General features: G+C 33.5%; 2 protein-coding genes across 4 annotated transcripts; both read left to right on the top strand.

The window, feature by feature from the left end:
- The first annotated feature begins 1,184 nt into the window (after positions 1 to 1,184).
- On the top strand, positions 1,185 to 6,083 carry LOC113857357 (triose phosphate/phosphate translocator, chloroplastic). Its single transcript, XM_027489135.1, has 12 exons — positions 1,185 to 1,906; positions 2,001 to 2,075; positions 2,231 to 2,296; positions 2,898 to 2,976; positions 3,269 to 3,389; positions 3,492 to 3,587; positions 4,030 to 4,142; positions 4,291 to 4,368; positions 4,479 to 4,595; positions 4,946 to 5,045; positions 5,185 to 5,285; positions 5,721 to 6,083. Exons 1-12 carry the CDS (start codon positions 1,659 to 1,661, stop codon positions 5,736 to 5,738), a joined length of 1,212 nt encoding a protein of 403 aa, XP_027344936.1. The 5' UTR covers positions 1,185 to 1,658; the 3' UTR covers positions 5,739 to 6,083.
- A 1,930-nt stretch (positions 6,084 to 8,013) lies between these two features.
- LOC113857600 (homeobox-DDT domain protein RLT1-like) lies at positions 8,014 to 19,819 on the top strand. Of its 3 annotated transcripts, XM_027489672.1 has the most exons (19): positions 8,220 to 9,053; positions 9,219 to 9,641; positions 9,867 to 9,946; positions 12,311 to 12,419; positions 12,486 to 12,706; positions 12,815 to 12,904; positions 13,022 to 13,186; positions 13,281 to 13,503; positions 13,638 to 13,738; positions 14,233 to 14,319; positions 14,415 to 14,564; positions 14,665 to 14,820; positions 15,133 to 15,342; positions 15,419 to 16,078; positions 16,154 to 16,678; positions 17,253 to 17,873; positions 17,992 to 18,096; positions 18,202 to 18,462; positions 18,751 to 19,819. In XM_027489672.1, exons 1-19 carry the CDS (start codon positions 8,861 to 8,863, stop codon positions 19,522 to 19,524), a joined length of 5,154 nt encoding a protein of 1,717 aa, XP_027345473.1. In that variant the 5' UTR covers positions 8,220 to 8,860; the 3' UTR covers positions 19,525 to 19,819. The 3 variants fall into 3 exon arrangements, with proteins under 3 accessions (XP_027345471.1, XP_027345472.1, XP_027345473.1); XM_027489670.1 differs by having other exon boundaries at positions 8,014 to 9,053; positions 9,870 to 9,946; positions 12,311 to 12,706; XM_027489671.1 differs by having other exon boundaries at positions 8,219 to 9,053; positions 9,864 to 9,946; positions 12,311 to 12,706.
- Positions 19,820 to 24,331: the final 4,512 nt, after the last annotated feature.

Consider the following 24,331-nt stretch of genomic DNA (forward strand, 5'->3'; position numbering starts at 1 on the left):
TTACTATAATAATAAAATTACTTATAATCCACTAAAGAAAAATTGAACCACTTATAGTAAGATGAAATAGAAAATCCATATACTTAAATTATAATAAAGTTTTAAAGACTTATCATCTTTTTTCATATTATATAAATTGCTTATTTGCCTCTTTAAGTTAGCCACTATGTTAACATGCATAATAAAAAATTAATTTATCTTACCTTGAATGTGACGAATAAGTCAAAGAACATGAACGAATAGAGAAAAAAAATTCTTTACCCTGATTTACTGCATTCGTTCTTTTTTATAAGAATATTTTAATTAAATTATACATATTTAAAAAGTTGTTAAAAGTAAGTAATATATGGAGTTTCAAGAATTAATTATATTTTAAGTTTACTCTTAATGAAAGTTAAATTCCATTATAATATTATTTGTTAATAAGTTATAAATGTTTAAAAAAAATTATAAATATGTAAAAAAAATAAATGCTTCTAAAATTTCATAAAACATCTTATATTAAAGATGGACAAAAATATATAAAAATTCTTATAAAAAAAAGATCAATGTTACCAATATCATAAAATTCAAGAAAGAAAAAATAATGCTAGGTTTCTTTTTAAAGAGGAAGGTAATTAGCCAAATCGGAATAATCACATATAAAATCTTTTGTACTGAATTACTTTTATAAGTATTTGAAACTGCAACACTTTCATGTTTGGCATATGTATTATAATTTAAATTCTTCTACTTTTTATTCTTATAAATCTTCCTAAATAACAATAAATTTATGTATATTTTAATGTTTATTTAATTCAAACATAATTACTCTCAATAAAAAATACTTACAGCGTAAAAAAAAGCATTTGAGAGAAGTTGATTCAATAAAATTAAACAAAAAAGACATAAATAGCTTTTCACTCAATGTATGAAGTAGAACATTTGCATTTCCAAATAGTAAAAATACAATTCCACCCCCAGCAACAGTGTCTCACTCATTGATGCCACATTTCTCATGATCCATCATTCATTTTAATTTTTCCCACAACTAATCATAACACACGTTAAGTTTGCTAATAATTTTAATTTATGCTTCATTAAAAATTGGCCTAAGCAAACAACAAATTTTGGTTCATAAAATGAAAAGGAAAAAGAGGCATTCCATGACATTAATTAGAGTATGAACCGAAGCAATAGTGAATAATCTGACTCACAACTTTACACGGGAAAGGAGAAGAGGAGACGATAAGGCCCTGATTTGAAGAAAAAGAACAACACACACTCTCCCCTCTTCACAACCAATCATCCATTCCACCCTACACACAAATCTCTTCCCAACAGATAAGAGGGCCCCACCTATCTCTTCCCTCCAACCACACCCTCCTCTAACCCCACCCCACCACCCTGCTCTCTCACATCTCTCACCGTCATCCATCACCCTATATCCATCTCATCAACGCCACTGACGCCTTCAGCCGCACCCCACTCTCCTGCACCGCGACACACTCAATCAACTCCCGCAACAACAAAACCCGATTGTTAACAAGAACCATACGTACTAAAACGAAATCACAACAACAACATCCATATCACACACACTCGATCGCATACACACACATACACACTCGCTCTGATTCCTTCTTGTTCCTCTCTATTCCGTCTTCGTTCCTGTTCACATGGAGTCGCGAGTGTTGTCACGCGCCGCAACCTTGTCCTCCCTCCCTCACCTCCGCAAGCTGCCGCGTGAAGCCGTCGCGAGTGCCTCCATCGTCTCCGTGAAGGCCGTCGCCGACGGCGGAAATCTCATATGGGGGAGGCAGCTCCGACCGGAATTGTGCTCGCCGGCGCTCAAGAAGGAAACCGTCGTCCTCCGGCCATGCCTCGCCGCTGCCTCCTCGCCGGCCGAGGGGAGTGATTCCGGCGGGTGAGGTCCGTTTCATCCGTTCTGACTCGGCGAACTCGGGCGCGTCACTGTCCTAACTAATGTGTTGAATGTTTCATGTTTTCTTTTGTTACAGGGAAGCGAAGGTTGCTCCGGTTGGGTTCTTCGAGAAGTACCCCGCTCTCGTCACTGGGTTTTTCTTCTTCACGTGGTAGGTCACGTGACTCTTTTTACACTCCCACAACAACCTGTGACTGTTGTGTTCTTTTTTCCTTTCCTAGACTCGTTACTACATCTGTGCGCGTGTGGCTGTGATCGCTTCGAGCATTGAAATTACCTCTTTGTCCTTTTGCTTTTGTGATGCAGGTACTTTCTGAATGTGATTTTTAACATCCTCAACAAGAAGATCTACAACTATTTCCCTTATCCATAGTAAGTTCATTCATTATGTATCTTCAATTTCGTGACATTGGCTGATCCATTTTTTTTATTTCTTTATCCTCGATTAATATTTAGTCGATCATAAGTGGAGAAGGGTAGTTTTAGAAAATGTCCTCATGATTAAAGTTCCATTTCTTATTTCTTAATTCTCTCATCTTGTACTGAAATGACACTTCGGTAGTTTTTGTAGAATGGACTGAACGTAAAATAAATATTTTATTGTATGTTAAATTATTCTAAAAATAGAACAAAACGTGACACGAGGATAAAAATTTATAAATTTTAATTAGTTTTACTAAAAATAGTAAAATTAAGGAAACTAAAACAGAGGGTTTAATTCTGTTCAGTTGTAGTTTTTTTCTGTTTTTATCAAAGCACACTAATGCTATTTTAAAATAGACACTCACACTTTCTGCATTAATTTAAACGTGAGCCATATTTGAATTTTATAATTATTTTTTAATCCTGCATATATTATTAGATTATTAATAAACAAAAAAGTTCCTTATGTTCTCGGTGTCTGTCGGGTTTGTATTGTCTTTATTGCCCCCACATCAGTTTTGAATTTAATTAAACTGTTCCAAATGTGCAGCTTCGTGTCGGTTATCCATTTATTAGTGGGTGTGGCGTACTGTTTGGTGAGCTGGGCCGTGGGCCTTCCTAAGCGTGCTGTAAGTCAAGTTCAATATCTCCCAGCCCAAAATCCAAAAGAAAAAAAACATTTTGCTTAGTGCTAAACTGCTAATGCCACTCCACCAAAATTCTGGATTGACCCCGTTAATTGATGAACAAATTACCAATTTTCATTCAATCATCATTTTGGGACACTACTAGAGTTTCATAATAAATATGTTACCTGGAATATTTGAATCGTGAAATGATGAAAAATTACTCATGAATGTTTTATACATATGGTAAATAACTGATATGTGCGTGGCATATATATGGCTTTTGTTTGTGCAGCCTATAGACTCCAACCTGCTGAAGTTGCTCATCCCTGTGGCTGTGTGCCACGCATTAGGCCATGTGACCAGCAATGTCTCATTTGCTGCAGTTGCTGTTTCTTTCACACATACCATTAAAGGTGATAAAAGTTTATGATATACATGATGTTGTGGAAGGAGGTAGCGTCTGTAAATACTTGAAACTGTTTCTACTTTCTAACATTGGTAAACTTTTGTTTCAGCTCTTGAGCCATTCTTCAATGCTGCTGCTTCACAGTTCATACTTGGCCAATCAATACCCATAACTTTATGGCTGTCCCTGGCTCCGGTTGTTATTGGTAACATCATCTTTCATCCATTTTAGTTTATATATGATTATCTGTCCATTTCTTTCCACTTTCCATTCACATTTCAAATTTTCAGTGATGCATGGAAACTTTTTTTAATGAGTTTAATTTTTATACAAATTTAGTTTAAACACTTTTGTTCTGTGAATTAATTAAATAATACTTAAGATATAATTTTTAAAGTAATTATCATAAAAATCAACGATTTTCAATGATTTAATAATTCATAATTAAGTATAAAACTATTTATATTATTATTGTATTTTAAATATATTCTTATTTTATCTTCATTAATTTTAAACATGAGTTTAGACTTTAAACCTAAAGAAATGGTAAATAGATAATGGGAAAATACCAGTAACACTTGTGCATATGCATAGAAATTTAGTCAGTGCAATTTGCATAATTTTACATGTCATCTTCTACTGCACAGGTGTGTCAATGGCATCCTTGACCGAGCTCTCATTCAACTGGATCGGCTTCATAAGTGCTATGATTTCAAACATTTCCTTTACATACCGGAGTATCTATTCAAAGAAAGCCATGGTTATCTCCTATGCTATCCATGTTAACTGATTGTTTTACCATATACACATTTGTATGAACGTTTTATTTCCATGACTTCATTTATATGTCCACCAAACTATACTCACTATTGCTCTTCCGTATTGTTGTTAAATAACTCTTTGTGCAGACTGATATGGACAGTACCAATGTCTATGCCTACATTTCCATCATTGCTTTAATTGTCTGCATACCACCGGCCGTAATTGTGAGTGAAACCTTTCTTAATTACCTTGGGAAACTTATTTTCTATAATATGTTACTCTTGTTTTTAGCATTTCATCCCTAACCTAATTCAATCACTATTTGATCTCACAGCTGGAAGGGCCTGCACTGTTGAAGCACGGCTTCAATGATGCAATTGCTAAAGTAGGTATGGTCAAGTTCGTCTCAGATCTCTTCTGGGTTGGGATGTTTTACCACCTCTACAATCAGGTAAATCCTGCTTTTTCTATGCAATAGTTTAAATTTTGCATGAGTTTGAAGTATACCTACTAATTTAAGAATTAGAAAAATATTTAATGGAAAACATCACATCTTATACGTTAGGAATTTAATTAACTGGATATTTCAATTAGTAATTTCCATGTTTAAATTCTTAACGAATATCTTATGACATTCATTATCATTTTTCTATGCTCAATACGTTGTTTCAATTCATTTATTTTTGGCCTATTTCTACCTGCGTGAAGTTCTTTTATTGTTCATCTACTAAATTTCTTTTGGAGAAACACAATTTCTTTTTGTGAACTGGCAATGATATATATCTACATTTTTATCACCAGGTGGCTACCAACACACTGGAGAGAGTTGCTCCTCTCACTCATGCAGTTGGCAACGTACTGAAACGTGTATTTGTGATTGGATTTTCAATAATAGTCTTTGGTAAATATCGTTTTCTTTAATGCTGTGAAACTTTTAAAGTTCCACAGAATGTTTAATTAATTTTGGGTTTGCACGCCCTTCTAGAAAAGGTTACGTTCCTGAGAATCTAACATTCTCACTGGCTAATTGCTTCACTCAGGTAACAAGATTACCACCCAAACTGGTATAGGAACGGGCATTGCAATTGCAGGAGTGGCACTCTACTCGTTCATCAAAGCCAAGATGGAGGAAGAAAAGCGAGTGAGTCTTGTTTTAATCAAAACTGCATATTAAATTGGTTGAAACTTTTATACTTAATTACTTACTGTTCCCCCGCAAGTCACAAATAAACCACTTTCTGCATAGATGCTTCATAAGCCAACATTATATAGAGTTTTATTTTTCTAGCATGGAGGAGTACAATTTGGTTTTTAACTGAATCTGACGGTGGTGTTATCTATGTAGTCAACTTAAGACATATTGTTTTTCTCTAGCAAGGAATAATATTTTTCAGTTTTTCACTCTTTTTTGGGTCACCCATTTATTAAGGCATTGAAGCATATTTCTTGATCACAAATTTTATAACGAAGTGCACGTTTGCATGGATTTGACCACGGTCTTCAAAATGAGTATAGGCCATATGTATAACAATACGCAAATACAATTGACACACTATTCTTTTTGTTTTGTTGTCAGCAAGCGAAAGCAGCATAAGAAGAAAGGCATCAAATTGGAGGATGTCTTGCACTGTAAATCATCACAAATTTCCTTCAAAATAATTGAGCAACTGGTTCAGTATTGGACTATCCTTGTGATAGCGCGCTTTTATTTTTCCTTTTTTTGTCAAATATTTTCTATCTTTTCTATTTTTCTCTTGTTCATTCAGAAAACAATGACTTGCTGATTTGCAGTCTTCTCGTGTTGACTGAGAAATGAAATATCCTTGATTCCCATAAAGAGCTCTTATAAAACTGTTATGAAATCTGTAAAATTGGTCGGTAGCAACAGTGCTTGGAAGATCATTGTATTTGTAGGTTCTTTTTCAGAGCCTGCTGGCTCGATCCACTCTTTTATGTTCGGTCTTATTATAAGAGGCAGAAACTGTTGTTAAACTAGACGATGAGGTATCTGGGTTACGTAATGTGTGGGTTTATGTTTATTTTGAAATTTTTTATTATAAGCTTATTTTAAAAATTATGTTATATGATTATGAATATAAATTTTAAAATAAAATGATATTTTTTCTGTAGAAAATAAAATGATATGTTTATATTTGTTTTTTAATTAAAATTTTAAAAATAATTTATTAATTTTAAATAATATAAGTGTAGATTAATGTGGTTATGAAAATTGTCATGAAAAGTTAGTATTTAATAGTAAAGCATTTTGGTATTGTATCGGATGATACATTTAAGAGATTATTTAAAAGATTGTTTGAAAATAAAATTTATATATAATACTTCAATATTTTAGTCTCTCCAACTAAAATTAAAGATTAATGTTTGATACTGATATAATCTTTGAATGCATTCCTTTGTTATTTTGGTTAATGAGGTAATTTTAATTTTAACTGGAGAGCATTACTTAAAGAAGTTTATTTAAGTTTTGTCTAAATCTTAAACATCATTTTTTCATAATAATTTTTATAACTGTATTAAATTACAATACTATTATTTAAAATTATTAAATCAATTTTTTATAGTTTATCATAGATTATCATAACATTTTTTAACTCATGTTTGATGGTGATTTTTTTTTTACTTTTATATATAATTTTTTAATATTAAGTCTCAAAATACTTTTCTTTCCTTGTAATTAATTTATATAAAGATTAAAATAAAAATTGTGTTATGTATATGAATCAAAATAGAAGAATATGTCATTGCACAATTTGTAAGTTTTGTTAGCCGAAAAAAAAAAACGCAAATGCTTTTATAGGCCATGTGTTGCAAAATAAGTACAAATTGTTAATTTTTTTAATGCTTTTAAAACATTAGATGATCACATATTCTAATTAATTGACAATGTAAAAATTTGTATACCAACGGTGCTTTAAAATTAAAGTAATAATAAACAAACTTTAGCTTAAATTAAGAGAACATGACTAACTTTTCGACATTAAGGTAATAGCATTATTTTTTCAAAGAAATAAGATTTTGTAATGCAAATTTAATATTGATCCATTACGTTTTTCAATTCTAATTCCAACTAACAGGGAGTTCCCTTAATAAAAGACAAAATTACACAATTTGACAAAAACTTCTTAGCCCTCACATTTATCCATTTTGAAGGAACGATAAACTCTGTTAAAAATTTGAAGTTCATGTTATAAACTCATGCATTATAATTAACTTAAGAAAAACCATTCTCAAATTGCCATTGCATATATCTGCATCTAAACATTTCTGCAAGCAGAGGTAGGACACAATATTAGGTTAAAAAAGCATTCATGTTTTTATATAAATTAATTTCTTGGTATACTTCTACATGTTAGATCTATATCTACCTGATCAAACCTTATTATATTTTACAAAATAAAACATAATTAAATTAAAAATAAAATTTTATATATAAAAATTATCCATTAAAGTTCAATTTAAGTTTAACATTAAAGCAATATATGCATAAACGTTACATCATATACATTTAAGCAGAAAAATCAGTAAAAATATTGTAAAACTCAAAATATATGTAATTATAATATAACGTCAATTATGTGAATTAATGACACCTTTTTTTTAGCTAAATTTTTATTTTTAGTGAAAAATACGTTGGGCATAATAATAATAATAATAATAAGAGTTATTAAAGTTATTAATTATATGTATGTATAAGATTAATATTTAAAAAAAGAAGCGGGCCCCACAAAATTGTGGTCCCAGGCCCACAAAAACATAAACGTGGAACATGAAAGATCCCAAATCCCCGAAAATCAACGAAGCGGAAAACCAAAAACAAGTTTAAAGAACCAATCCGAAGCAGAATCAGCAAGCATTTCATTCCTTTCCCCACACACGCCATAATTTACATTTTTAGGAATAAAAATAAAAGCAAAGAAAAAATAGAAAGCCCCCAGAAAAGAACCTCCGAAAAATGTTCATCGAATTTAATACACCACCGAGATAGAGACACACGCACATGCAAAGCTCACAGAAGAAAACATTTCACGATTTTCATCTTAGATAGGTTTAGCAAAAATAATAAAAAATAAGACATTAAATTTAAGATAGGAACCCAAATTGATTTGGTGTGTTTGGATTTTCAGCCCTCGTTAAAGTCCTGTTTGACGGGAACAACAAACACACTCACACTGACACCGTTCGTTCATAGAAAAGAGAACCCAAAAAAAAGGATAGAAAGAAAACGGATTATTATTCGAAAAATAAAATAAAAAGGGAAGTATTATGAAAGGTGGTGGTGGAATCATAGTAGGAGTAGCAGTCAAGAACAACTGTTGTTGGTTTATTATTTTTGTTTTTCGATTATTAATATTCTTACTATTGTTTTTTTGGGTCTTTTATTCTTCTTCGTTGTTCTTTCTTTCAATTCCTCTTTGCATGCTACTTTTATATTTTTCCTTTTCTTCATTTATTTTTGTTGTTATTTCCATCCCGGGATAATAATTATTGTGGCTTTCAATTCCTTGATGATAACGGAATTTGGGTTCAAGAAAGAGTCAGAGAGAGGGAGAGAGAGGCATAAAGAATTAAAGAAAGAACGAAATTGATTCTCTTGAGGAACCCTAATTTGGGTTTCTTGTTCTTTAGCGGGTTTGTGAATTCTAGGGTTTGTTGAGTGTAGCCAGGAAAGTCTCGATCTTTGGTCGGTTATCGTCGATGGAGGGCGAGGCCGGTTCGGAGGGAGACTATGATCGGAAAAGGGGTGGCTCAGATGATAATAGTAATGACAATAACAACAACAACAATGGAAGCAATAGCAAGGTTGTGAATTCCAATGAGGGGCAGAGCAAGCCCAAGCGCCAGATGAAGACCCCTTTTCAGTTGGAAACCCTCGAGAAAGCTTATGCTTGTTAGTCCCTGGCACTAACCCCTTCTTTCTTGAATTTTAAATTTTTCAATTTTGTTGTGTTTATAATTTTGTTTTAATTTTTTGCTGTAATTTTGAATTGTAAGGTTTTCTTTTCTTTACTTTTCTTTTCTTTTTTGGGTTAATTTGTGATTTTTGGTTGATTAGTGGATAATTATCCTTCGGAGACAATGAGGGTGGAGCTGTCTGAGAAGTTGGGGTTGTCGGATCGCCAGCTTCAGATGTGGTTCTGCCATAGGAGGTTAAAGGACAAGAAGGACTTGCCGCCCAAGAAACCTCCACGGAAGGCGGCGGTGGAGCCTTTGTTGGATTCCCCCACGGATGACCCTGAGATTGGTCATGAGTATGGATCTGGGTTGCGTTTGGGGTCCAGCCCATATGCTCGAACGGAGCCCCAGAATGCAGTTCCCCGGGGTGTGCCCAGTTATTACGAGTCCCCGCAGGCTAAGATGCAGCTTAGAGCAATTGCTTGTGTAGAGGCACAGTTAGGGGAGCCATTGAGGGAAGATGGACCCATTCTAGGAGTGGAGTTTGATTCATTGCCACCAGATGCATTTGGTGCACCTATAGGTATGTGTATAATATATATATATGAAAATAGGATCACAAGTTCTATGATTATATATATATATATATATATAATCATAGAACTTGTGATCCTATTTTCACTTATTGAGTTGACTGAATGCTGCTGTTTCTTTTATATTGTATGCTGTGTTTTACATTTCTTATCTCCTAATTATCTTGGCATGCTTGAATTGCTTGTGACACTTCTCGTATATTTTTCTGGAGCAACAGTTACAGAACGGCAGAAGCGACCTAGTTTTGCCTATGACGGCAAATTATATGAAAGACGTGATGTTAGAACAAATAAGGTTGGTTTTCTTTATTTTATTCTATAACAGTGAAGTATCTTGGTCAATAAAATGAAACTTCTCTTGCACTGCATGTGCTACATATCTTTATCAGTCACAATATTGGAATTTTGGATGTGGAATTGGATACTCAACAGTTTATTTTGAAATGTAGGGTGTGCAGTTCACAATCTCACCATTGAAATTTAATAAATTTTAGAAGGATTTTAAAAGATAAATTTATCATTTATAATTTATTAAAATTAATCGAAGGTCTAAAATTGATGTAGTAAACTGTTGTGAATCTTAATCCTTTAAATGCCTGTCCAATGTCAATGTATAGGTATGTGTTCATTTAGTTCTTGTGCTGTTTAGCTTTCAACCTCTTTTTGAATGATCGACTTGCAGTACCAGCTTGAAACAGAATACACAGACTTCTATTTTTTTTTTTTTGTTGACAAATATGTACTTTTTTATATCTTAAAACATTTTTATTTAGATGCAAATATTGTACCATTAAAATGGAAAAGGAAACTGGTGGATAAGGTTGGAGGTAGCTGGAGCTTTCATTGCTTGAGTTGTTAATAAATAGCATGTCTAGGTTTTTTGCTTGCTTGGTTGATATATCTCTATGATATTTAATTTGAGTGTTTTTTGTCCTGTCTTGATGTGTAGATTATCTTTTTAAATGCTCTATAGATCAGGGTTATTAATAGTCTACAATGCCAGTGCTACAGTGCTTTCACAGAGCTAAAGAGACGTAGTTGTGTGGCAGTGACGTTTTTGTCATTGTGGCCAAATAGCTATCCAATTTATGGGTCTGTTGTACACAATTGCGGCACAAAATCTTGATGGGTGACAAAAACCCAATTTTGACCTTGGTCAGACCTTAAAAGGAAAAATAAAAAACATAATACCCCCTTTTAGCAACAAATGTGACACTCCTTGGTTCTCTCTTTCACTTCTCAACAGACTAAGCCTTCTCTATGCCCACCCACCTTCGCAAGAAACCATCACATCTCCAGCCATTTTCCTGTGATTGCAAGTGTGGTGCAGCCCTCTGTTCTCAAAAGAGCAGGCCACATCCCCTCTCTCATTCTAACCACCTGTCTTTGTCTTTGTTATTTTTTTGGCCACTTTTCCTTTACTTTTGTTGTTATTTACTTGTATGTTTGCTTAAAACCAACAAGTTTTTATTGATAATTGTGAATATGTCTTGAATTTTGGGTGTTTTTTGAGCATTATATATGTAATTGTGTATATAGTATAGATAGATTACATGTATGCGCAAAAATTTTAAAACTGTGCATCTCCCTGTTTGCCATGCTGCTATACCATTTTTGGGTGCCACTGTTGTAAAAGAAAATTGTGATTAAGATTGTAGAATTGCATTATCTTATGTGTTTTGGTAGCCTCTCTGTCCTGGATCATGACGGAGAATGAGAATTTGATGAATTGGTGTGAAATTGCTAATCATACTTGTCGGATCATGGGATCTGCGATTTTTGGCAATCTGAATCTGTTTGATGCAGTTGGGTTTTGGGTTTGGGTTGTGTGACCAAAAAGCCTAAAGATCTGTTTTTGTTGATTTTTCTTTTGCTCTAGATCCTTTGTCTCTGCAAGCTTCAAAGCCCTCTCTGATGTGACTCCATTCAAAGTCATTTCTTCCACTTGTCCCAACTCATCTCTCATGTTTCTCAGAATGACTTCTTTGTTATCTGTGTTGGAGAGTTTGTGTTGGGGCATCTCTGTTCTTTGGCCCAGGTGTTTCTGGTATGTGATGGGGTGTTCGAGTGTCTCTTCTTTCTGGTCTATTAGAATTCTACTATGGCCAGCTGAACTGCTGAGGAAGCTCTTCCTCTCTTATTTTTGTTACTGAAATCTACAAATTGGGCTTTGTTGGGTCTTCATGTCAAACACAAGATATCTGGACTGATTTTTATGTTTGTTCTCTTTCTGCTGCTTTTCTTTTTATAATTGCTATTGAATATAAAATATATTGGAATATCACAACACAAAAATAAAAAATAAATATCTAAATTCTTCCTTGAATTTTAATGATATGATTACATGCATTAGTTAACTATATTATCATATTTTATATTTTTGGTAAGATCTTATGATCCATGTGATCACATGATTTATGATCTCTCATCCCTCTCCTATCTTTAGTTATAATCTCAATTATGAAAACCTAGTGCACCACTAGCTGGGATGGACAACTCTGCTTTTGATACAAATAATCTTCTGTGTTTTCTGTTACAATTGAGGAACTGGAAAACCTGCTGTTATTCTTTGTTTAAATTATTTGGACTGCTGGCAGTGTTTACTTTTACTGCTTAGTTGCTTTATTTGAGCTTTGATTTGAAATGAGCTCCATTCTAGGCTATGGCAAGGACATTCTGTGAATATCAATTTCAACCGAACCAATCTGGCATTAGGTCTGAAGGTTTTGGACAGTCCAGCAGATCTCATTTACATGATCCAATGGAGGGTCCTGCCAGAGATCCCCCACTTTTACTTGGAAATGAACAGCTATCTATAATTCATGCTACTGAAGGTCATTCTTCTCGAGTTCATCTTTTGTCTCAAGAAGACAAGCATGGGGTTCCCGATCAATCTCATTCTCAGGATGATGATGATGCTCCCCAAAGGGAGTTGTACACAAACAAAGCTAATGTCAGAATGAACTCCCAAATTGTTGGACCAGAAAATCCCAATGCTTTACCTAATGGGCAAGCTTTAAATAACAATGCAGTGCAGATTGAGAGGAAGCGAAAGGTATTTTTGAGCAATAATGTTGTAATTTTGCTCAGTGGTCAACTCTCTAAAGTATATAATATATTCTTCGCAAAGGATGATTTTATATCTTTAACTGTATTTATGTAGAGTGATGATGCCAGAATTACAAAGGAAGTTGAATCCCATGAGATAAGGATCCAGAAAATGCTTGATAAACAAGATAACCTTAGACGAAAGGTTTTATTGAAATGAATTCAGTTTACCTTGCTATCATACATTTTTATAGAGGTTAAAAAACAAATTGCATTCACATTTCTTTAATTAATCTCTGCTTTTCCCCCTCTCCCTTTTTAGAGTGAAGAGCGAATAAAAAAAGAAATGGAGAGACAAGATCGCGAAAGGAGGAGGGAAGAAGAGAGGTTGATGCGGGAGAGACAGAGAGAAGAGGAAAAAGCAAAACGGGAGCAGAAACGGGAAATTGAACGAAGGGAAAAACTTTTGGTGAAAGAAAATTTAAGGGTAAGTGTTTAAGCATAATGATAATAACCTTTTCTTACTAATATTTAGACATCTGAAAATATTTAATGTATTCTCACATATTCTATTTTAAAAGGCAGAGAAAATGAAGAGAAGAGAAGAGCTTCGCAAAGAGAAAGAGGCAGAGAGAAGGAAAGCTGCCCTTGAGAAGGCAACTGCCCGAAGAATGGCTAAGGAATCTATGGAACTTATGGAGGATGAACAGCTGGAAATGATGGAGTTGGCTGCCTCAAGCAAAGGGTTTTACTCTATTATCCATCTTGATTTTGATACTCTGCAAAATCTTGAGTCATTTAGGGGTGAGCAATTTATTTTTATTTTTCTATCAGTAATTTTATACAATTGGTTTCATTGGGCGTTCAGTAATTAATTTGAAACATATTAAAGGAATGAGTTTCTAATTATAGTACTGAAACCTTATTCATATATTTAGATTCATTGAGTGTTTTCCCACCAAAGAGTGTAAGGCTAAGAAAGCCATTTGCAGTCAAACCCTGGATCAACTCAGAAGAGAATGTTGGCAATCTTCTCATGGTATGTTGTCATCATCACTTTTGGTTTTTTAATATTCATAGTGTACAAATTCCATAAATTATCATGCACCATATTCTTTATTCTGATCTGGTCGTGACAGTGGTCTGTCTTTACTTTTCATCAAGATTTGAATTAGTACATTAATGCCTTTTTTGTCTGCCTGTATAAGATAGTTAAGGACATACGGTTGTTGAGATTAATGTTGCATGTATGTTAGACTGAGATCAGGTTTACATGGATATTCTTTTGGTCTTTTCCTAGTTTGATACTGTATCTGGTATTGATATTGCATTAAAAAATTGTGCATCGGGCATTTTTTGTCTGTCTGCATTCTATAATTGAAAAAGTTCTTTCCTGTTATTTTTTTAGTGGGTGGAGCGTGTTTGTTAAGTCAGGGGTTCTGTGAACTTCATGATTTCCTTTCTTAATTTAGATAATTTCTTGAATTGAGGCTTCTGAATTTATGGTTTGAAAGTTGTAGTGGTCTATTTCAGGTTTGGAGATTTTTTATTACTTTTGCTGATGTTCTGGAGTTATGGCCTTTTACTCTAGATGAGTTTGTTCAGGCACTTCATGACTATGTGAGTCATCTGGACTTTGCTGGTGATTTGATGCTGTCAGTTTAACTACTTTTGTGCACTCGTTCATTCTGGGTGTTCAAATCATTTTATCTCAGGATTCAAGATTGCTGGGTGAGATACATGTTGCTCTTCTTAAGTTGATAATAAAAGACATTGAAGATGTTGCAAGGACGCCTACAGGATTAGGAATGAGTCAGAATGGTGCTACTAATTCTGGAGGTGGCCATCCAGAGATTGTGGAAGGGGTAAGATAAAATAATTTTAACATTTTTATCTGTCATTTTCCAGAGAAACAGTAGTTTTATTTAAAGGATTTCAGTCGTAATATTGCCTTTTTTATGTTAGGCATATGCTTGGGGATTTAACATACGAAATTGGCAAATGCACTTAAATCAATTGACATGGCCAGAAATTTTCCGACAGCTAGCACTATCTGCAGGATATGGACCACAGTTCAAGAAAAGAAGTATCACCTGGTCAAAAGCAAATGATAAAGATGAGGTTGGTTTTCTTTTATTTTGCTTTATTATTTTTCGATGCAGCTTTGAAGATTCTCATGTTATGTTAATACCTCCATATTTGATTGATTTTAAGACATTAAATACCATTAACACATATTTCCATTGTTCTGGCTTCTTATTCGCTTTTATTTTTGACCTGAACCTGTAGAGACTTTTTGTTACCATTAAATGTTTTGCTGACAATTTTATTTTCTTTTGTATGCATTTTTATAAGCAATTAAATGCTTTTTTATATTGTGGTCTTCATGTCATTGTATTGAATAAGTGGATCAAAATGTATATCTAAATACAGGGAAGAAGTTGTGAAGATATCATTTCTACACTTCGTAATGGTTCAGCTGCCAAAAATGCAGTTGCAAAAATGCATGAAAAAGGTCTATTAGCTCCTCGAAAATCTAGGCACCGGTTAACTCCTGGAACTGTTAAGTTTGCTGCGTTTCATGTTCTCTCTCTTGAGGGTAACAAGGGGTTGACAGTACTAGAGCTTGCAGAAAAAATTCAGGTGATTTCATATCTGTATTAAGTGATTTTTTTTAATTCATGTTTGTTCTTACTTATTATTTCTTTTTACCTGTCAGAAATCTGGTCTTCGGGACCTAACAACAAGCAAAACACCTGAGGCATCAATTTCTGTTGCATTAACAAGAGATGCCAAACTTTTTGAAAGGACAGCTCCATCAACATATCGCCTACGTGCTGCATTTAGAAAGGATCCTGCTGATACTGAGTCCATTCTTTCAGAAGCAAGAAAGAAAATTCAGATATTTGCAAATGGGTTTCAAGCTGGGGAAGATGCTGATGATGTTGAAAGAGAGGAGTCAGAAAGTGATGAACTTGATGAGGACCCTGAAGTTGATGATTTGTTAAATCCACCAAGTGCTAACAAAACATCTGAACAGTGTGATGATTTCTCATCAAATGGAAAAGAAAATTTGGGTTGTAATGTTGAACTTCAAGAGGAGTTTGATAAGGATCTGTCTTGTTTTCCTGAGAGTGGTTCCAAGAATGCTGATAGTTCCAGTGCTATCACTGGACAACCTGGTGCTAGTGAATATCTGAATGCTGGAAATCTTGGTGAAGATAATAAAGAAATTGATGAAAGCAAGCCTGGAGAGTCATGGGTTCAAGGACTTGCAGAAGGAGAATATTCTGATCTTAGTGTAGAGGAGCGTCTAAATGCTCTTGTTGTATTGATTGGTGTGGCAAATGAAGGAAATTCAATCCGTGTTGTTCTTGAGGTAAACTTTATTCCATATAATGTCTTTCCTTAAGTTGACTTGTTTTTAGTTTATCAAATTGACACAGTTGTTCAGGATCGTTTGGAAGCAGCAAATACTCTGAAGAAGCACAAGTGGGCAGAAGCACAGATAGATAAATTTCGTCTAAAAGATGATAATTTCAGTGGGAATAAAGTTGAAACTCAATACACATGTCCTGCTGTGGAGGGAAACAAAAGTCCATTGCTTGACATTAATATTGGCCACAATAATAATAATGAGGCATCACCCAGCACTGCAGAAAATCAAAAGTTAGCTTCTGTTGTACTGAGCCTGTCTATTGAGAAGCACTCATCAGGTCATGATCTCTGCAGTGTTCCAGATAACCTGCAGACTCAGCCATTTTCACAATTTTCAAAAAGGTCACGTTCTCAATTGAAAACTTATATTTCCCACATGGTGGAGAAGATGTATGTCTACAGATCCTTACCCCTGGGGCAAGATCGCAGACATAACCGTTATTGGCAATTTGCTTCATCTGCTTCTTCCGATGATCCTGGTACTGGCAGAATCTTTATTGAATATCATGATGGCAATTGGAGGCTCATTGATTCTGAGGAGGTAAACCATTTGTGCGCCCCCTCCTTTCAATAATAGGACAATCCCTGCTCTGCTGATCATTTCATTTCTGACTTTAATAGACATTTTTGAAAAACTTGACTGGTCATTGAACCAGTGACAGCATTGCTTCATGATTTAATTATTCAAACATGGTCAAACGGAAGGCTTATGTGTGTGTCCGAATTAAAAACAGGTGGTTTGTTATATATGCTATTGTAAAGCATATATTCACAAAAGATGTGTGATGGACTAGGGGTAGAATGGTTTGCTCATTAACCTAGAGAGTTACATTGAGCAGTTTGAGCCTTGCATGGGCAATTTTTAGCATTTTCTAACAGTAAACAAATAACCCATATATAATAATGAACTGGTGTGCATGACTAACTGGTTTTTGGCCAGTTCAATGGTTCTGGAGCTGGTTTCTGAATTAGTGGTTTACATATATGGGCTGACCTAACCACCCAATTGTCTTGTTTCTGTTTTTTTATCTTTAGATGCCAATATTTTGTGAATTGAAATGTAGCTTAATGTTCTTACTTGTTTATAATATAATTTTTCCACTAATCCTATCCAGGCCTTTGATGTGCTTTTGAATTCACTTGATTCACGTGGGATCAGGGAATCTCATTTGCGTCTTATGTTGCAAAAGATTGAGAGTTCCTTCAAGGAAAATGTTCGAAAGAATACCCAATGTGCCAAAATTAGAATCGGAGGTGAAATTTGTGTTAAAAATGAAGTTGATGAAACAGATTCCAGTCCTGATTGCCATACTGGATCTGACAGTCCTAGCAGTACCCTCTGTGGCTTGAATTCTGATACTTCCGAAGCTTCATCATCCTTTAAAATAGAGCTTGGGAAAAGTGAGAGCGACAAGAAATCTGCGTTTAGAAGGTATCAAGATTTTCAAAAATGGATGTGGAAAGAATGCTACAACTCATCTGTATTATCTGCAATGAAATATGGGAAAAAGAGATGCAAACCTCTGGCTGTCATCTGTGATATCTGTCTCAACCCTTATTTCTTTGAAGACTCCCATTGCAATAGTTGCCACCGGACTTTTCCCTCAAGTAATGGATTTAATTTTTCTGAACATGCTTTTCAATGTGGAGACAAGTCATCAAAAGATATTTGTATTTCGGATTCTTCTCTTCCCTTGCGAACAAGATTGGTTAAGGCCCTTCTGGCTTTTATTGAGGTGCGTTGGTGATGTGCTTTGCGTTCTTAGCATTGAGCCCCTTGCTTTCTTCATTAAATGTCAAAATGCACTGTTTGAGGGATATAGCATACTCAGTTATTCATATTCTGATTTACAGGCATCTGTTCCACCTGAAGCATTTCAATCAATTTGGACAGAAGATATTAGGAGGCATTGGGGTATGAAATTGAGCAAATCATCTTCTGTTGAAGAACTGCTACAGGTTTGCCACTTTTATTAAAATTTTATCTTCCATATCTTCACAATATTTTCAAAAATAATCAATATCTACTTGATCATTTCTAAATTTAACAATCTGTTTTTTCAGATATTGACCCAATTTGAGAGAGCATTAAAACGAGATTTTTTATCATCAACCTTCTCAACCACGGTGGAACTGTTGGGGTTGAGCACTGTGTCAGAGGGCGCTGCGAATACCACTACTGATCCTGAAGCAGTTGCTGTACTTCCATGGGTTCCAATGACAACTTCAGCTGTGTTACTAAAACTTTTTGAGTTTGATGCATCCATTGTCTACGTTCTGCATGATAAGTCTGAGCCTTGTGAGAAGAAAGATAGAGAATACATTGTGAGTTTCTTTTATTTTTCTGTTTTTTGTTAGATAGCTTTTAGACTTTTAATTTGGTATTACTATGAAAGATTTCCTATGAGGTCTTCTGTCATTTTATATTTTATCTGAGAATTATGAAGCTGATATATTTTGTCCAAGACATTCACCAAGCAGATTGGATGTCAAGTTTTCTGTTGCAGTGTTGCACAAGTCCCTTTTGTTATATTTAAGCGACAAGGTGTGGGTGCTTTGCTGGAAAATTTTCATGCTAATGTTCACTAATCATGTAACTTTGTGTTTGTGCAGAAGCTTCGTTCAAGATATAATCCTTCCAAATCTAGTAAAGTGGCTGAAGCAGCAGGCTTGGACCATGATGAATTCATGAACGTTAAATCTACTCCTGTGAAAATTGTGCGAAGCAACAATAAACGTGGTCGGGGGAGTCATGATAATGGACAGGGTAAAAAGCTATTTAAAACATTGTATGGTTCCAAACAAGATACAGGCCGCCATAAAGTTAAGGTCACTGAGAATCTAAGTGAAAGGATAAAGCAGCAGGGAGGAGGATCACAAGGACAAGCTGGTGGACGCGGTCGCCGAACAATCAGGAAAAGAAGAGCAGAGAAAAGGGCTGTTGAAGATTTGCTGCTGAGCCATAGGGGTGCTACTCGTAGTTCCAATACTGTTATAGAACCACTGAGAAGCTTGGTTGAGGACTCAGATGATGAAAAGGCTTGTCTTGTGACTCCCATCCACATGGGAGCTGCTGACATTAATAACAGTGCTGAAGAAGCTGAATCTGATGACAATGTCCAAGCTGTGGAGTATGATAAAGGAAACTGGGAGATAGGTTTTAATGGTACCGCCAATAGATGGAGTAGGGATTTGGTTAGAGTGAGTGATGATGATGTGGAAGTTTCTGAAGATGATAATGACAATGATAATGAGAATAGCAATGGGGAGAATGAAGAGGATGGTTCAGAGGCAGATTTTATGAGTGAGGGTTCAAATGGTGTGGCAAATGGAGTTGTAGATGAAGATAACTCAGACTCTGATGTCTCTGAAGATTCTTCTGATTAGAATTGATGAGTAGACATTAGAGTTTATTATCCATGCAAAATGGATCCATGTCTTTTTAAGCATTTTGGAACAGGGCCTTCATGGCAGCCTCATTTTTTTTTTTTTCTTGAAATAGATATTCATTAATTAATAAAGACTTATTATACCTTGATCTCTTTTGTTCTCTCTTTTCACCATGTAAATTTTAGGATCTTGCTAACCTGTTCTGTGCATTAATAATTCTTCGAACAATTAAATGTACATGTAGCTTCCAAGTTTCATCACATGAAGAGAAATGAAATGGCCGCATTTTTGTCAAATGATGAATTTGTCTTCCTCGGGTTAATAGTTTATTTCGGTTTATTGGTACAATTCTTTATAACTTATTACATGATCCATTTAAAGGTGATTGTTGAAGAGATGATAATGGAGTTAATTGCTTATTTAAAGTTGGCAAACAATGGGAATTCAATCATCGAAAGTTTTGACAAGAATTTAGCAATTCCTACTAAATTAAATGCTACACATTATACCCTATACTTCTGTTGGTACTTTAAAAATAAAAACTTTAATCTTTGACTTGACTTTCTATTCCACCATACTTATTTATTTTTAATTTATTCCTTTTGGAAAGACAGCAGAAAGTAATCAAAGTTCCGCCAAATGCGCGTTCAATTCTCTTAATCCAAGAAGAATAAAGGTTCAAAGGAAAAACCAAAAAGAAAGATAAGAGATTGGCTTAGCTTAAGTTTGAAATGTGATGTGAATTTCTCCACATCAAACATTACATATCTCATTTTATTGATTTCATATTTTTTTAGAAGAAAATTTTTACTTGACCCGTTAATATTTTTCCCCTTAATCTTCGAATCACTTCTTTGGGATATGAAAAAAAATTGGATAGTTGAATTTTTATCTGTCATTTGAAAGAATAGTAATTAGTATAAACTGATATGTTACATGTTTTATAAAATAAAAAATTAAAATAAATAGTTAGATAATTATAATTTATATGTAAATATCATGTATGACTCTATTTATTTGAAAAATGTTTTATTTTTTTAAAATAAAAAAATCTAGTGACTAATTCAAACTAATTTTTGCACTAGTTCTTCTCGATTTTATCAATTTTTATTAGCTTTTTGCTCCACCTATTTTTTAATTGATTGAAATTTACCTAGCCTATTTTTTCGTCTAGTCGATTTGTTTAATATGATTTTAATAACTATCTCTCTTTTTATAATATTTTACAGTTTGAATATGCTAAACTTATTTAATACCTATAAAGAGATAAATAAAAACGTATTACATAAATATAAAAATAAAATATAAGAAAAATCCATTCCTAATTTACTAATATGTGAGTGATCATATTATTTTATTTCATTCTTTTATTTATTTTTAATATCAAATAGAGCATGCATTGTTTAAATATTTGTGACCAACTTGTAATTAATCAATTTTAGTTTCTCTAATTTATAATTTATTTCATTTTTATTCTTCCAACTTTTAATTGTAAAAAATTTAGTTTTTGTAATTTTTAAATTTTTCTTTTATTAACCTACCATTTAAATTTTTTTGAGAGTGATAAGTTGATTGTTAATATATTGAATATCATGCTTATTTTTTGTTAATTATATTGATGAGTTTATGGGTCTTTGTCGAAAGAAAAAAAATTGAGAGAAATTCATTGGAAAGACTAAGAACAATAAAAAGAAATAAAAAGCATTTGCACATGAAAATCAGGTAACAAAATATCAACCCTACATTGGTGCATGTTATTATGACATGATATTTTACGCTTGGCGAGTTAAATGAACATAGACATATAATCATAATTAGTATTTATTTTATCATTTTGTTAAAGTTGAATGAAGAATTAATTAATGTAATTTTTTTAAAACAGAGATTAAAATCATACAATTAAAAATAGGAGAATCAAAATTGCACAAGAATCAAACTAGTGGGACTAAAATTGTGTAATTAGCAATTAGGAGAATCAAACAAATACAAAATTAAGGGAACCAATATCACGTAATTACATGTTGGGAGACCAAAATTAAACAAATTACAAACCAAGAGCCCAAAATTGTAATTAAGTTAATATTTATAAAAAAGGTAAAATATAAATTAATATAATAAAATTTATCAAAGTAAAGTTACTTTAATTGACAGAAGATTATTTTATTAATATTAAATAAACATAAATTACATTACATGAAATACATGTTGAAATTTTCAATTTTGAAAAATCTTCAAAATTGGTTTAGGGGGAAGGGAGGTGTGTGGAAGGGTTTATAGAAAGTATATAAAAATAGTTCATAAGCTTCATAAGTTTTTGACAATTTATTTTATATAGTTTAATTTTTTTTTTAACTTATGCAAATGAGTTTGATTAAATAAAGATAATAAAAATGTTTTAATTTAAAATAGAAAATTGAAAGATGTGTCCATGTTGGCTCCTTTAACAGCTGACAGTATTTTGATAAGATTAATTTCTCATTTATGGGTGGTATAATACTATGGTAAAGATAACATTTTTATTGACTAACATCAAGCATTGTACAATGATTACGAAATTCCAAATAATAGGAAGGGTGCATATTAGCTAAGTTTTTTCTTTTTAATTTCTTTCTTCAGCTCTTACAGGATTTAACATTGTAACCAATTTACTCTTTTCTTTTTTGGTGGAGGGCTTTAGACTAGTCAAGTAGTTGAACTTTATTCCTTTCTTTTGGATGAATAGAACTTTAAACTTTTGCTTTTATAAAATCAGCAACCATGATTATAGGTGCACCTTCTTCTCCCTCTCTTGCTTACTGCACAAAAATGAGACATGGAAGCTTCTTTACCTTCAATTTCACCTTTTCATATTGTTCATCCCTCTAGCTTTTGATAGCTATCCTAATTTCTTTTATTATCTAACTATAAACAACAAGTGTAATATCTTAACATAAGGAAAAAGTCAGAAGAAAAATATAAGATTTCTCCCATTAAAGAACAAATAAATTCATATTTGGATTTTATTTTCTTATGTTGAAATTTGCAAACAGAACATGCATGATCGTTGAGGTAACCTGCTCTGATTTTTCTTTTTCCTTTTTGGCTATTGCAACTAAATGAGTTTGAAGCTGATCCCCAACTTACATACTCTTTGTATGACATGAATGTGGTAACATCATATACTCATATTCACCCTCCCTCATTAGTTAACATGGCTGACCTAAAGGAGTTGACATCAAGGAAGCGTGGACCCTTCAAAACAGTGACTGTCCAACACTATCTGTTTCACTTTTACAATTTTTTTTCTATTTTTAAAAAATAATTCATATTTTCTTATTCACTTCTTAAATGTATTTTTTTAATCAAAGATAATCTTTTTTAAGTTTGATAATTATTTTAAAAATATTGATTTTTTCTTTTAATTTAAACTTAAATTTTAAAAAGCTATGGTATTTTCAAATTCATATCATGTTGTATCCGTATCCACGTTGTCTCTGCATAGGTCGAGCATGCATAGTGCGTGTCACACAATTGTACATTCTCTTGGAGGCATACACTTGAAAATCTTTAGTCTTCAGTTGTTGGTCCTGTTTGTTATGCTAATGAGTTTACCAAAGTTTATTTTTTCACTAGTTGAAATCTTGAAGTTTAAGGAACAGTAAGGTTGTTTAATTAAAAACAAAAAGAAACCAAAGTCAAGTAATGTGGCCGAAACGAAAAGAAAGATAGACAAGTGAAATTGAGTAGCAACCCTGCACTGATTTCATGTGCAAAGGAACTGAGAGGGCCTAAGGGACGCATGCACTTTAAGAAAAGCCCACTGAATAACCGCGTTCTTCAGTCATCAACCTCAATGTGGTAAAAGGGTAGGTGCAGTCCATGATCTAGACAAAGCATTGAGGGGAGGGCACATGGTGTGTGCACCAAATGCCATTATTTTCAATTTTTCATGTCCCACCCACTCCACAATTCACGCATAATTACTCCACCAGGCCTTCATTCTCTTCCTCTTGTTTCCATTCTACTACCCCTTGTGCCTTAATCATCGTCCAAGCTTCAACTTTTTGTGAACACCATCATCTGCCCCACCATTTAATAAGAGCCTTACTTAATCTCAATTAACAATAATCTACATCGGGATTTTCTTTAACAGGGTTGGGGTATGAATATGATTACTTTTTTTTTTCCCCAAAATGCTAACATTTTGAAGTTAATTTTGGGACATATGGCCAAGTTTATGGTGCAATTAGCACTACGGTTGCAATCATTGCGACAGTTTTTGGATCACTGGAATGAGTAATTTGTTTGTATATTTCCTAGTACCTAAAAAATAGTCTAATATGACGCTATTTGCATTCTTGCAATGGTTAGCACATTAGATGATCATGCTACTACTAAATACTAATCAATCATGTCATGGGTTTGCTTAGAAGTAACGAAACATAAGTTAATTAAATGTTAAGCTCAATTTGGATAAGGTGAACGAGAATGCTAGCAAAATTAACAAGGATTTTTTGCAGAACAAGATTTGCAAATTTATGATGATGTTGCTTTGCATAAAGAAAATAATCACAGTTCTCAGTCCTGCCATGAGTAATATATTATAATATGACTAACGAAAAAAAAAAAAAAAAACTTAAGGGGGCCCATTTCAATCAGCTAAAGTTTCCCTTATGTAGGGACCACAATCATCACAAAATCCTCCTCCTATTTGCATTAGATGAGTGGAAAAATTGAGAGGGGAAAAAAAGGAGAAAAAGGGCTTAAGGTCTTCTATATAAAGAAACTTGGACAATCACAGCTTCTCGTCAGTACACACACTCCA

The sequence above is a fragment of the Abrus precatorius genome, unplaced genomic scaffold, assembly GCF_003935025.1.
Source record: "Abrus precatorius isolate BTA unplaced genomic scaffold, Abrus_2018 Scaffold2, whole genome shotgun sequence".
In the NCBI taxonomy this organism is placed as follows: Eukaryota; Viridiplantae; Streptophyta; class Magnoliopsida; order Fabales; family Fabaceae; genus Abrus; species Abrus precatorius.

What these genes read in the sequence shown, in the direction of transcription:
- LOC113857357 (XM_027489135.1), top strand. Translation starts at nt 1,659, where the DNA reads ATGGAGTCGCGAGTGTTGTCACGCGCCGCAACCTTGTCCTCCCTCCCT. An exon ending in GGGTTTTTCTTCTTCACGTG is followed by an intron (nt 2,076 to 2,230) that starts GTAGGTCACGTG and finishes TTTGTGATGCAG; the next exon opens with GTACTTTCTGAATGTGATTT. An exon ending in TTTACCACCTCTACAATCAG is followed by an intron (nt 4,596 to 4,945) that starts GTAAATCCTGCT and finishes TTTTATCACCAG; the next exon opens with GTGGCTACCAACACACTGGA.
- LOC113857600 (XM_027489671.1), top strand. Translation starts at nt 8,861, where the DNA reads ATGGAGGGCGAGGCCGGTTCGGAGGGAGACTATGATCGGAAAAGGGGT. An exon ending in AAGATAACCTTAGACGAAAG is followed by an intron (nt 12,905 to 13,021) that starts GTTTTATTGAAA and finishes CTCCCTTTTTAG; the next exon opens with AGTGAAGAGCGAATAAAAAA. An exon ending in ATCCAGAGATTGTGGAAGGG is followed by an intron (nt 14,565 to 14,664) that starts GTAAGATAAAAT and finishes TTTTTATGTTAG; the next exon opens with GCATATGCTTGGGGATTTAA.